Source organism: Choloepus didactylus, chromosome 2, assembly GCF_015220235.1.
Source record: "Choloepus didactylus isolate mChoDid1 chromosome 2, mChoDid1.pri, whole genome shotgun sequence".
NCBI lineage: Eukaryota > Metazoa > Chordata > Mammalia > Pilosa > Megalonychidae > Choloepus > Choloepus didactylus.
In genome coordinates, this window is record NC_051308.1 from 68718074 (window position 1) to 68732351 (window position 14278).

Sequence of the window (14278 nt, forward strand, 5' to 3'; positions counted from 1 at the left end):
TGGGTGGCTGGTGAAGTATAAGAGAAGAGCCGGTTTGATGGACGAGAAAATGGTTCAGTTTTTGACATACACTGAGTTTGTGGTATCTGTAGGCTTAACCATAAAAATTTTACCTTTAAAACCTTAACTATTATGACAAATTAAAGTTAACTTAAAGAAATATTATACTAGGTAACTTTATTTTTAAAAGTAATCCAATTAATTAACAGCTTTTCCTTCATTTTCATATGGACAGAAAGCTTGGAATTGAAAATTATTTAAATAAAATCATGCTTCAGAGAATGATATGTAAATGTACTTTCTGCACCTGCACATATGAAAAATGAAGCAATAGCTGTTAATTGGTTGATTCCATTAAATGATAGTTAATTTTGTCTTCATTAGATGCTACAAGGAGAAAACAGTTTATTCCAATTGTTTTCTTTCAATTCATGGTTTTAAAAAAGCTTTTGTAAGTGCGTTTTCTCAAAAGTGAAACATCTGATTGCATTGTGAAGGCTATTATAAGTTCATTTTAAAAGTTCAACATCAGAGGAGAAGTTTTTTGCATTTGCAGTGGATATATAAATTATATTTAAATTATATATTTATATTAAATAATATAGACAAAAATTTTGTTGGAGTGTAAAATGGTAAAACAAAGTTCTTATTAAATTTAAAAAACCTATGGAGCAGTATACTTTAATTGGTTGTAGTCCATACACAATACATAAATGCACCAAACAAGCTGTAATAGTCTACCAATCAAAATAATAGCTGTAAACTCCCAGCCAAGATGGAATAACAGGGACAGGATTTGTCTTTCCTGCAACTAGTCAGTGACCCCAGCTTCCACTTTAAGAAACTAGAAAAAGAAGAGGAAATTAAACCTAAGGTAAACAGAAGAAAGGAAATAATAAAAATCAGAGTTGAAATCAATGAAACAAATTAGATGGCAAAAACCACTGAAACCAAGAGCTGTTTTCTGAGAAGATCAATAAAACTGATGAATCTATAGCCAGTCTTATCAGGAAAACTAAGAGAGGAGACATAAATTACCAATATCAGGAATAAGAGAAGTGACCTCACCACAGATTCTGTAGTATTAAAAGGATTATAAGGAAATATGAACAACTTTATGCCATTAAATTCTACAACTTAAGTGAAATGTACAAATTCCTTTAAAAACAAATTATCAAAACTCACTCAAGAAATAACCAGAATATCTATTAATATATCTGATAATATTATCAGTAAATTAGTAAATAATACATGATAAAAGTGTAATACTATATCTAGTAGATAACTAGTATGTCTATTAAAGAAATTGAAAACTTACAGTAAAATCTTCCCACAGAAAAAACTAGCCAATACAGCTTCACTGGTAAATTCTATAAAATATTTAAGACTAAATCGTACCCATTCTAAGAAAAACTTTTCTAAAAAATTAGATAAGAAAGGATACTTCCCAATGCATTCTATGAGACCAGCATTACCCCTGACACCAAAACCAGACAAAGATACAAAAAGAAAACTTCGAACCTTATCTTTCATCAACATAGATGCTAAAATTCTAAAAATTTTAGCGCATGGAATCCAATAATAAAAGAACAATGCTTCATGACTAAGCAGGGTTTATCCTAGGAATTCAGGGTTGGTTTAACATTTGAAAATCAGTGTAATTCACCAAATTCACAAACTAAAAAAAAAACAACAAAAACATATCAGATGCAAAAAGCATTTAACAAAGTTTAATCCAACATTTGTTAAGAATTATGAAGTGTGTTAGATTTTAGCTTGCTTGCCAACTAAAAGTTAGCCTGCCATAGTTTATAGATGTTGGCAGAAACTTCTGGATTGGAGATAAAGGATTGTAGTACAGCACAGGGGGGATCATGAACTTCATGATCGCAACAGTTCTCTTGTCCTACAAGTTCATGGGCATGGAAAGCTGAGGAACTCTGAGTTTAAGGAACGCCCTATTTTACAAAGGGCATGCTAGCAAACCTGTTTAACCTTTGCCTTTAGGGAGACATCTTTATTATCCAGGTCAGCAAACAAGTTTTCTGTCTACCCAAGAGGAAGACACTGTATCTTTGAAATCTGATTACTACAAACATCCTTGAAAATGTAGTCCGGAACAAGACTGGTAATGCCTCTTGCTCAGAAGATGTGCAGAAACAGAAGAAATCCATTGAGGATTTCTCGCAACAGTATCTACCCTTTCTTTCTACACAAAATATGCTACACCCTCAGCTGCTCTGGTTAATTTCACTGGCAGGTCTGGTACCAAATCTGTTCAATTTGTTCATTAGAATGTTTATAGTAGGAAACTAAGTGCCTTTCTCCTTCAGTTTTTGTATTGTCCTTTCCTCTTCGCTCAAGGCATTATTCCAGGTATAGCAGGATATATTAGCAGTTGTGATTGCACAGATTCCTTGGCCTGCAAGGAGGAAGTCTAGGGTATTTCCAACATCTGTAATAACTCTGGCCCATAAATTGGGACAGATCTGAATGCCTTCTGGGATCAAGAGGGTGTTTCCATAAACACTCAAAGGTCTGTTATGACCACCCCTAAGGTGCATGTCACCTTGTTTTGAGGAGAGAGACAAACTAATGCCTGGCATTGTGTAAGAGGTAAATGGATAGTCATGATGGTGCACATGGTGTCCTTGGAAGAAAACATTGTTTACAGTTTTTGGGGTGCCTCATAATGAGGATCTGTTCACTTGGAGGTACAATCAACAATGCCTTCAACTTTAAGTCTAGTCCTTGTTTTTGGAGAGACTACGTGAGGGTCTTCAAACAAGTTGGTCCATTTTGTTCACGCCACCAGCCAAATGGCATTTGTCTGTGCCATAGAATGACTGAGAATGGGGATAGGAAAGATACCTGGGGGTATTATGCATGGGAGGTGCAGAAGCTGGGGTCCATCCTCACTGTCTGGTAAACTTGTTAAGGTTAAGGGAAATGCGAATCAAATCATCAGAGTCATCTGGGAGGGGATAGCAGACTTAACTGTTAGTTAGATTTAAGGTACTGGCAGTAGTTTTTTTGTTTGTTTTGTTTTTTTCCCCTTTTTCAGAGGATGGGTTTTTTTTTTTTTTTTTTTTCCATTTTTTAAATTGTGAACTTTTAACATATATAGATAACAGTGATAGCTTTCAATGTATGATTTCACACATAGTTAGAGAGCAAATCTCAAAGAATATCATGGCTCAGTTCCACAACTTCAGCCATTTCCATTATTGTAAAATATAACATACATACAGAAAGGTGTCATCTTTTCATGTACAGCTCAACAAGCAGTCATATAGGTAATTTCAAAAATTGTTATGGGTTACAGTTTCATAATTTCAGTTCTTTCCTTATTGTGCAATACAAGGTATATACAGAAAGTTGAAGACCTTCAAGGCACAATTCAACGAGTAGCTATAGAGCAAATCCCAAGGGATGCTATAGGTTTCAGTTCCACCATGTCATTTACCTCCTTCCAGCCGTTCCAACACCCTAGTATCCAAATAGATATATATGTAATTATGTATAATTGTATAAAGTTTCAGTATTCATAGACTTTTGTTTAATCTTATCTTGTTTATTGCTACTCCTTCCTTTCACTTAATCTCTTTCTCCATCTTCAGGGGTGTCTAGGCAGTGAGCACCCTAACTTGTTCATATTAAAGGGGGTGTCGACAGTATGGGGAAGGGGATCACATCTGATACTTGATCTTAAAGAGGCTATTGCCTCTGGGTTTTAGGACTTGTCTGGTATAGGAACACCCTGGTGAATTTAAGTTACTGAAAGATAAAACTTAGTGAGTGCATCTTCTACAGAATATCAGGTAGGGACCTAGGTATTTGGGGACTACTTTTGGTAAGGGCATGGCATGCTGTGACCAATTGGAATGTGCAGCTGGAGCTTGCATAAGAGAAACCTCCAGGATAGCCTCTCGACTCTATTTGGGATCTCTCAGCCACTGTGACCTCAGCTTATTACCTTTCTTTTTTTTCCCCTTTTGGTCAAGTAGGCATTTGCAATGCCTCACTGCAGGGCCAGTGGCAACAGTTTTAAGAGAGCCCCTCTAGGGTATTTTCCTTGGAGAGGAAGACTCCAGGTATTTTTTTAAGAAAATTATTTTTGAATAGAATTATTTTATAGACCCACCAGTATTTTAATACAAATCTGTTAGTCAATACATATTTGTTTCAAAACTTATTTCAATTTTAGTATCTCCTTTCATTTTGGAACTGTGTTCTGGTTTGCATGACAAGTTATATGGCCACCCTATTTACATCCCAGTTCACCTATTCACCGAAGCTTTTCTGATCAAGACAGATAGTAATGAGCTGAACTTCTAGAACATGTCCTATGTACCTTTTATATGCAATTAATGCCTTTGAGTTGCATGTGCTTGTCTCCTACTAGGTTTTGAGGTTCTTCAGTATTGTGAAATAGTTTATTATTATCTGTCTTTGCCAGGGCCTTTACCATGTTTGGCACATAAAGAGTGTTTGGCAAATATCAGCAATTCATTAAATTCATTAAACCTCTTCCAATTTTTTCTTTTTAAAGCAGTTTTATTGAGATAAATCCACATATCATACAACCCATTTAATGTGTACAATCTGTGTCTTCTAGTATGTTCAGAGTTGTGCATTCATCACCAAAATCAATTCTAGAAATAAAAAAGTATTTGCAAAGTCTCCTTGAGAGAATGGGGAAAAATGTGGAAGTATTAAACTTCCCCACCTGGGGAACTCCGGATTGTCCCTCAAGCATTAAGAACTCCCAATTTAATAAGCCAAGCCCTTGATCTTGGGGCTTGCCCATATGAAACTTACTTCTGCAAAGGAGAAGCGAAGCCTACCTATGAGTATGCCTAAGAGTCACCCTCAGAAAACCTCTTTTGTTTCTCAGATGTGGCCTCCCTCATTCAGCCAACTCTGCAAATAAGCTCACTCCCCTCTCCCCCTATGTGGGACATGACTCCTAGGGGAGTAAGTCTCCCTGGCAGCATGGGACATGACTCCCAGGGATAAGCCTAGCCCTGGCATCATGAAATTGAGAAAGTGTTGACCAAAAGGGGGAAGAGAAATGAACCGAAATAAAGTTTCAGTGGCTGAGAGATTTCAAATAGAGTCAAGAGGTCACTCTGGAAGATATTCTTATGCATTATATAAATACCCTTTTTAGTTTTTAGTGTATTGGGATAGCTAGAAGGAAATATCTGGAACTGTTGAACTGCAACCCAATAGCTTTGATTCTTGAAGATGATTGTATAACTACATAGCTTATACTGTGTGACCATGTGATTGTGAAAACTTTGTGGCTCACACTGCCTTTACCCAGTGGATGGGCAAATGAGTATTAAAATAATGACGAAAAATATATATAATTGGCTAGGGCATAAAAGGGGTATGGGATGGTTTGGGATTTTTAAAAATTTTTATTTTATTTTTATTTTGGAGTAACAAAAATGTTCTAAAATTGATTGTGGCGATGAATGCACAACTATATGATGATACTGTGAGTCACTGATTGCATATTTTGGATGGATTATATGTTGTGTGAATATATCTCAATAAAATTGCATTTAAAAAAACCAATTCTAGAGCATTTTCACCACTCCAAAAAGAAAAATCCTGTACCCCTAGGCAGTCACCTCTCAATCCTACTATCCTTCTTTAGCCCTACATAGTCACTAATCTATTTCTGTCAGAGCAAGCACATTTTCCTCCTCTATAAATTTATTTATATTACAGTTTATGTAAGTGGAGTCAAACAGTCTATAGTTTGCTTTAGGTATATTATTACCCATATACCACCCTATTATTAACACCTTGTTATAGTATTGTATATTTGTTCTAATTCATGGAAGAAAATTCTTATATTTGTACTACTGACCACACTGATAGTCCACAAGAGGGTTCATTATGTTATACAGTTGTAGGTTTCATCCTCTGGATTTCCTTCTGACATACGTGACCCTGAACTTTCCCTTTCAAACATAGTTGTACCCACATATCATTGCTGTTATTTCACCACTGTAATGTGCTACCATAACCTCTTCATTTCCAGACATTTACAGTCAACTTTATTACAAATTCTGCACAAATGAAATATCAGCTTCCCATTCTCTGCCTTCATTCTACCATCTGGTGACCTGTATCCTAGATATTAACACCATAAGTTTGCTAGTTATATTTAGTTCATATTAATGAGGTCTTACAATATTTGTCCTTTTGTGTGACTTACTTCACTCAACATAAAATCCTCAAGGTTCATTGATGATGTCACGTGTCAAGACTTCATATGTTCTTACAGCTGAATAATATTCCATCATATGTATATAATACACTTTGTTTATCCGTTGGTTGATGAAATGAACACCTGGGTTGTTTCCATCTTTTGGCAATTGTGAATAATGCGCCATGAAAATCAGTGTGCAAATGTCTGTTTGTGTCCTTACCTTAAGTTCTTCTGAGTATATACCTAGTAGCGATATTGCTGGATCTATGGCAGTTCTATATTTAGCTTCCTGTGGAACCGCTAAACTCTCTTCCACAGCAGCTGTACCATTCTACATTCCCAGCAGTGATTAAATGTTCCTATTTCTCTACATCCTTGCTAATACTTGTAATTTTCTGTTTTAGTTAGGTGAAATGATATCTCATTGTAGATTTGATTTGCATTTCCCTAATAGGTAGAGATAATGAGTATATTTTCATGTGCTTTTTAGCCATTTGAATATCCTCTTTGGAAAAATGTCTATTCATGTCTTTTGTATATTTTTAAATTGGGTTGTTTGTCTTTTTATCATTGAATTGTAGGAGCTTTTTACATATTCTGATTATTAAACCCTTATCGGATATTTGGTTTCCAAATATTTTCTCCCATTGAGTTGGCTACTTTTTTACCCTCTTGACAAAGTCCTTTGAAGCACAAAATTACTCACTTTTGAGAAGATCTTGTTTATCTATTTTTCTTTTTTATCATTGCTGGTGCTTTGGGTATAAAATCTAAGAAACCACCTACTACCATAAGATCATTAAGATGCATCCCTACATTTTCTTCTAGGAGTTTTATGGTTCTAGCTTTCATAGTTAGATCTTTGAACCATTTTGAGTTAAATTTTGCATAAGGTGTGAGATAGGTGTCCTCTTTCATTCTTTTGGATATGGATATGCAGTTCTCCCAGCACCATCTATAGAAGAGACTGCTCTGTCTCAGTTGGGTGGACTTCGCACCCTTGTCAAAATCAATTGACCATATACGTGAGGGTCTATTTCTGAATTCTAATTTCAACCCCATTGGTGAATATTGTTTATCTTTATGCCAATACCATACAGTTTTGACCACTGTAGATTTGTTATATGCTTTAAAGGCAGGAAATGAGAGTCCTCTGACTTCATTGTTGTTTTTCAAGATGTTTTTGGCTGCTTAGGGACCTTTACCCTTCCAAATAAATTTGACAATTGGCTTTTTCAATTCTGCAAAGTAGTCTGTTGGAATTTTGATTGATTGCATTGAATCTGTAAATCAATTTGGTTAGTCTTGACATCTTTATAATATATAGGCTTCCAGTCCATGAACACGGAATATCTTTCCATTTATTTAGATCTTCTTTGATTTCTTTAGCAATGTTTTTCAGTTTTCTGAATTCAGGTCCTTTACATCCTTGGTTAAGTTTATTCCTGGATATTTGATTCTTTTAATTGCTATTTGTTCCAGTTTTCTAAAGCTGCCAGAATGCAAATACCAGAAATGGATTGGCTGTTATAAAGGGGATTTATTAGATTACAAAGTTACAGTCCTAAGGCCATGAAAGTGTCCAAACTAAGGCATCAACAAGAGGATACCTTCACTGAAGAAAGGCTGATGGCATCTCAGGTTCCTCTGTCACATGGGGAGGCACATGGCCAGAATCTGCTGGGCCTCTCCTGAGGTTAGCTTCCGGTTTCCGTTGCTTTCTCCAGAATGTCTCTGAGCTTCTGTCTTAGCTTCTCTCTCTCATCTCCTGTGCTTTCTTGTTTGTTTCTCCCAGGGCATTTCTCTCTAAGCATCTGGGAGTCCTCTCTTACCTTCTCTGGGGCAAGTTCTAGATTTCATCTCTTAGCTTCTCTCCTGTTTCTGGTTTCAGTGGCTGGCTGTAAAATGTCTCTGGGCATTTTCTCTCTAAGCATCTCTGAGCTCTCTTCCAAATGTCTCTGCCTTTTATCCTTTCATGGAGGACTACCAGTAAACTAATTAAGACTCACCTTGAATGGGTGGGGCTACATCTCCATGGAAATAATCTAATCAAAAGGTCCCACCCACAATTGTTCCCACCCATGGAAACAATCTAATCAAAAGATCTACCCACAGTAAGTCTGTACCCACAAGATTGGATTGAAAGAACATGGCTTTTGTGGGATACATAATAGATTCAAACCAGCAGTCTACTGTAAATGGAATTTTTTCCCTGATTTCTTCCTCAGAATGTCATTACTAGCATGTAGAAGCACCAATGATTTTTGCTTGTTAATCTTGCATCCTGCCAGTTTGCTGAACTTGTTTATTAACTCTGGTAGCTTTGTTGTAGATTTTTCAGGACTTTCTAGGAATAGGATCATATCATCTGCAAATAGTGAAAGTTTTACCTCTTCCTTTCCAATTTGGATGCCTCTATTTTTTGTTTGTTTGTTTGTTTGTTTTCCTTTTTGCCTAATTGCTCTAGCTGGAAATTTTAGCACAATGTTGAATAACATTTGTGACAGTGGGCATCCTTGACTTATTCCTGATCTTAATGGGAAAGCTTTCAGACTTTCACCATTGAGTATAATGTTAGCTGTGGGTTTTTCATATATGCCTTTTATAATATTGAGAAAGTTTCCTTCTATTCCTATCTTCCAAAGTATTTTTATCCAGAAAACATGCTGGATTTTGTCTAATGCCTTTTCTGCATCAGTTGAAATTCTCATGTGGTTCTTTTCCTTTCGGTTTGTTAATGTGGTGTATTTCATTAATTGATTTTCTTGTGTTGAACCACCCTTGCATACCTGGGATAAAACCCACTTGATCATGGTGTATAATTCTTTTAATAAGCATTTGGATTTTATTTACAACTATTTTGTTGAGGATTTTTTCACCTATATTCATTAGAGAGATGGTACTTTTCCTTTCTTTATTTGATATTAAGTGATGCTGGCTTCATAGCATGAGTTAGGTAGTGTGCTGGTTTGAATCTGTTATGTACCCCCATAAAAAGCCATGCTCTTTAATACAGTCTTGTGGGTGCAGACCTATTGTTGGGTTGGACCTTTTGTTTAGGTTGCTTCCATGGAGATGTGACCTGCCCAACTGAGGGTGAGACCTTTTGATAAACTATTTCCATGGTGATGTGAACCTGCCCATTTAGGATGGGTCTTACTTAGTTTACTGGAGTCCTTAAGAGAGCTCAGAGCCAGCACAGACCCAGATGCTTGGAGAGGCAGACAAAAAGATGTTTGGAGATGCTAAGCTAAGAGATGAAGCTCAGAGTTTGCTCTGGAGAAGCTAAGTGAGAATTCAGAGATGCTTAGAGAGAAAAATGCCCAGAGATATTTTGGAGACAGCTGTTAAAACCAAATGTTTGGAGTTACTAAGCTAAGAGAATGAAGCCCAGAGTTTGCCCTGGAGAAGCTAACTGAGAACCCACAGATGCTTAAAGAGAAGGCCACTGGAATCAGAAGCTGAAAAACCATGCAACCCGGCAGGAAGGGACCAGCAGACACCAGCCACATGCCTTTCCATCTAACAGAGGTGTTCGGACAGCATCGGCCTTTCCTTAGTAAAGGTATCCTCTTGTTGATGCCTTAGTTTGAACGCTTTTATGGCCTTTGAACTGTAAATTTGTAACCAAATAAATCCCTTTATAAAAGCCAATCCATTTCTGGTATTTTGCATAATGGCAGCTTTAGCAAACTGGAACAGGTCGAGTTCCCTTCTTTTCAATTTTCTGGAAGAGTTTGAGCAGTATTGGTATTCTTCTTGGGATGATTGGTAGAATTCATCTGTGAAACCATCTGTTCCTGGATTTTTCTTTGTTTGGGAGGTTTTTGATGTCTGTTTCAATCTCTTTACTTGTGATTGGTTTGTTCAGATTTTCTATTTCTTCTGGTTCATTGTAGGTTGTGTGTTTCTAGAAAATTGTCCATTTCATCTAAGTTGTCTAGTTTGTTGGTAAAAAGTTGTTCATAGTATCCTCTTACAATCTTTTTATTTCTGTAAAAAATCACAGATTTTTTCAATAGTCAATAGTAATTTCCCCCCTCTCGTTTTTGATTTTATTTATTTGCATATTCTCTCTTTTTTTCTTTGTCAGTCTAGCTAAGGGTTTGTCAATTTTGTTGATCCTCTCGAAGAACCAACTTCTGGTTTTTTTGAATCTGTCTATTTTTTTGTTCAGATTTTCATTCATTTCTGCTCTCATCTTTGTTATTTCTTTCCTTTTGCCCACTTTGTGATTAGTTTGCTGTTCTTTTTCTAGTTCCTTTAGGTGTACAGTAAGGGTTTTGATTTTAGTTCTTTCTTCCTTTTTAATGTAGGCCTTATAGGTTATAAAATTCCCTCTCAGCACTGCCTTTGCTGTATTGTTTTCATTTGTTTTGAGATATTTACTTATTTCTCTTGCAGTTTCTTTTTTGACCTAGTGATCAAGAATGTGTCATTTAATCTCCATAAATGGTGCATTTTCCAGTTCTCTGCCTGTTGTTGATTTCCAGCTTCATTCCATCATCATCACAGAAAGTGCTTTGTATAATTTCAGACTTTTTAAATGTATTGAGAACTGTTTTGTGGCCCAATATGTGGTCTATCCTGGAGAACGATCCATAGGCACTTCAGAAGAATGCATATCCTGTAGTTTTGGGGTGCATTGTTCTGTATCTATCTGTTAGGCCTAGTTCATCAAATTATTCAAATTTTCTGTTTCCTTATTGACCCTCTGAATAGATGTTCTAGCTATTTGTATGAGTGGGGCACTGAAGTTTCCAGCATTATTGTAGATACATCTGTTTCTCCCTTCAGTTTTGCCAATGTTTCCCTCGTGTATTTTGGGGCACTCTGGTTAAGTGCTGTGCTGGTTTGGATGTATTGTGTACTCCCAAACACCGTTATCTTTGATGCAGTCTTGTGTGGGCAGGAAAGGTATTGGTGTTGATAGGGTTGGAGACTTTTGATTGGATGTTTCCGTGGAGATGTGATCACTCAACTGTGGGTGAGATCTTTCATCGAATAATTTCCATGGAGCTGTGGCCCTGCCCATTCAGCATGGGCCTTGATTAGTTTACTGGAGCGCTATATAAGCTCAGACAAAAGGAGCAAGCTTGCTACAGCCAAGAGGGACACTTTGAAGAATGCACAGAAGCTGAGAGAGTAGCTGCAGATGAGAGACAGTTTGAAGATGGCTGATGAAAGCAGACTCTTGCTCTGGAGAAGCTAAGAGAGGACAAACACCCCAAGAGCAACTAAGAGTGATATTTTTGAGGAACTGCAGCCTAGAGAGAAACGTCCTGGGAGAAAGCCATTTTGAAACCAGAACTTTGGAGCAGATGCCAGCCACGTGCCTTCCCAACTAACAGAGGTTTTCTGGACACCACTGGCCATCCTCCAGTGAAAGTACCCAATTGCTGATGTGTTACATTGGACACTTTATGGCCTTAAGACTGTAACTGTGTAACAAAATAAACCCCCTTTTATAAAAGTCAATCCATCTCTGGTGTTTTGCATCCTGGCAGCATTAGCAAACTAGAAGAGGTGCATATGCATTTATGATTGTTATTTCTTCTTGTGGATTGCCCTTTCATCAATATATAATGTTCTTCTTTGTCTCTTATAACAGCGTTGCATTTAAAGTCTATTTTGTCCAATATAGTATAGCTACCCCAGCTTTTTTTTTTTTTGGATACTGTTTGTGTGTTTTTTAGCTTTTTACTTGCAACCTATTTGTGTGCTTGGGTCTAAGGTAAGTCTCTTGTAGACAACATATAGATGGCTCTTTTATTTATTTATTTTTTAATTGGGGAATTTAACTCATTAACATTCAGTGTTATTACTGTAATGGCATTGCTTATCTGTGACTATCTTAAACTCTCCCTCATTTTTGAAGGACAGTTTTGCTGGATGCAGAACTCTTAACTGGCAGTTTTTCTCTTTCAGTATCTTAAATATATCATACTATTGCCTTCTTGCCTGAGTGGTTTCTGCTGAGAAATCAGCATTTAGTCTTATCAGGCATCCCTTGTATGTAATGAATCACTTTTCTCCGACTGCTTTCAGAATTTTCTTTCTTTGGCATTTGGCAGTGTGATTAGAATATGTTTTGGAGTAGCAGTATTCACATTTATTTGGTTTGGAATATGTCTCTCTTCTTGGACATGGATATATATGTCTTTCATAGGAGTTGGAAAATTTTCAGCCATTATTTCCTCAAATATTCCTTCTGCCTTTTCCCTTCTCTTTGCCTCTGGGACACCCATGATGTGAATGTTTGTGTACTTCATGTTGCAGTCAATTCTGAGAGACCCTGCTCTGTTTTTCCCCTTCTTCTTACTGTCTGTTCTTTTTTCTGTTTGAATTCAGATGCTTTGTCTTGTAGGTTGCTGGTTGTGCCAGTTTGAATGTATTATGTACCCCCAAATGCCATTATCTTTGATGTAATCTTGTGTGGGCATACCTGTCAGTGTTAATTAGATTGTAATTCTTTGGGTGTTTCCATAGAGATGTGCCCCACCCAACTGCGGGTGATGACTCTGATTGGATAATTTCCATGGATGTGTTGGCCCGCCCATTAAGGGTGGGTCTAAATTAAATCACTGGAGCAATATAAATGAGCTGGCAAACAGAAGGAACTCAGTGCAGCTAAGAGTGACATTTTGAAGAGGAGCTATAGCCAAGAGGGACACTTTGAAGAATGCACTGGAACTGAGAGAGGAGCTTCAGCTTATAGAGACATTTTGGAGATAGCCTTTGAAAGCAGACTTTTGCTCCAGAGAAGCTAAGAGAGAACAACTGCCTCAAGAGCAACTAAGAGTGACATTTTTGAGGAACTGCAGCCTAGAGAGGAATGTCCTGGGAGAAAGCCATTTTGAAACCAGAACTTGGAGCAGATGCCGGCTACAGTGCCTTCCCCGGCTAACAGAGGTTTTCTGGACGCCATTGGCCATCCTCCAGTGAAGGTTCCCGATTGCTGATGTGTTACCTTGGACACTTTATGGCCTTGAGACTGTGACTGTGTAACCAAATAAACTCCCTTTTATAAAAGCCAATCCATCTCTGGTGTTTTGCATTCTGGCAGCATTAGCAAACTAGAACACTGGTCGTTCCTTCTGCTTCTTCAAATCTGCTGTTGTTTGCATCCAAGTGTATTTTAATTTCATCTTTTATTCCTTTCATTCCTGTAAGAACTGTTATTTTTCTTTGCATGCTTTCAAATTCTTCTTTATGCTCCCAAGTGTCTTAATATTCCTTAATCTCTTTAGCCATCTCCTTGAATTGATTTATAATATTTGTGTGAACATCTTTGATTAGTTCCAAATTCTGTATTTCTTCCAACTTTTTATTTTTTTCCTTTGTTTGGGCTATATTTTCCTGTTTCTTGGTATGGCTTGTAATTTTTTGCTGAGATCTGGGCATCAGATTATCTTGGTAAATTTACTCTGAAGATCAGATTCTCTCTCTCTTGTCTAAGAATTTGTTTTGATTGGCTTGGTATTAATGCTCTTCTTTGACACTTGCTTTCTCAGTATTTCCCCACCCAGGGCAGGGTAAGGATCCCACGAAGGGGGCACGTACCAGTTCCACAGGATCCCGGGGAGAGGGTCAGGTAAAGATGCTCAGAAGCCTTTAATTGGGCTTCCCAAAGGTGTGCTTTCCTGGCCTGCCCAGCATATGGCCCTATTCAACCAGAAGCCTTTTAGACATCTCTTAGAGGTATGCTTTCCTTGCCTGCCAGCTGATGGTGCTCTTTGGCAACCTGTTCCTCTCAGCCCTCAGAAGGTGGGCTATTCTTAGCAGAATAGCTAATCCACACAATAGTGTAGCAGTATCTGGATTGGGTGGTTGAAACCCAAGGTCCCAGCAGTCCAATTTTGCTGGCCAAAAACTGGAACAGTGCTAGACTGTGTCCTGCTTTGTTCTTGGAATAATGAAACTCTGTGTCCCTCTCAGTGTGCAGCGGCCCTCGCTCCAGGGACTAGACACCCCAAAGCTTTCTGCCCTGATAGTGGGGTATGGATGCCAGGAGCCGGGGCTGAGGGATTACAATCTCTTACCGCAGCT

The 14278-nt window shown here is 37.5% G+C and overlaps 1 protein-coding gene across 6 annotated transcripts in view; it reads left to right on the plus strand.

The window, feature by feature from the left end:
• UCHL5 (ubiquitin C-terminal hydrolase L5) overlaps window positions 1–14278 on the plus strand; it is a 64188-nt gene that overhangs the window by 2327 nt on the left and 47583 nt on the right. Inside the window, exon 1 of one of the 6 annotated variants that reach the window (XM_037825132.1) lies at window positions 1999–2260. The exons of the other annotated variants lie outside the window; for them this stretch is intronic. Within the exon in view, the coding sequence (XP_037681060.1) occupies window positions 2221–2260 (40 nt within the window). The 5' untranslated portion in view covers window positions 1999–2220. Of the gene's footprint in view, window positions 1–1998; window positions 2261–14278 lie in introns of those variants that run through there. 6 annotated transcript variants of the gene reach the window in all.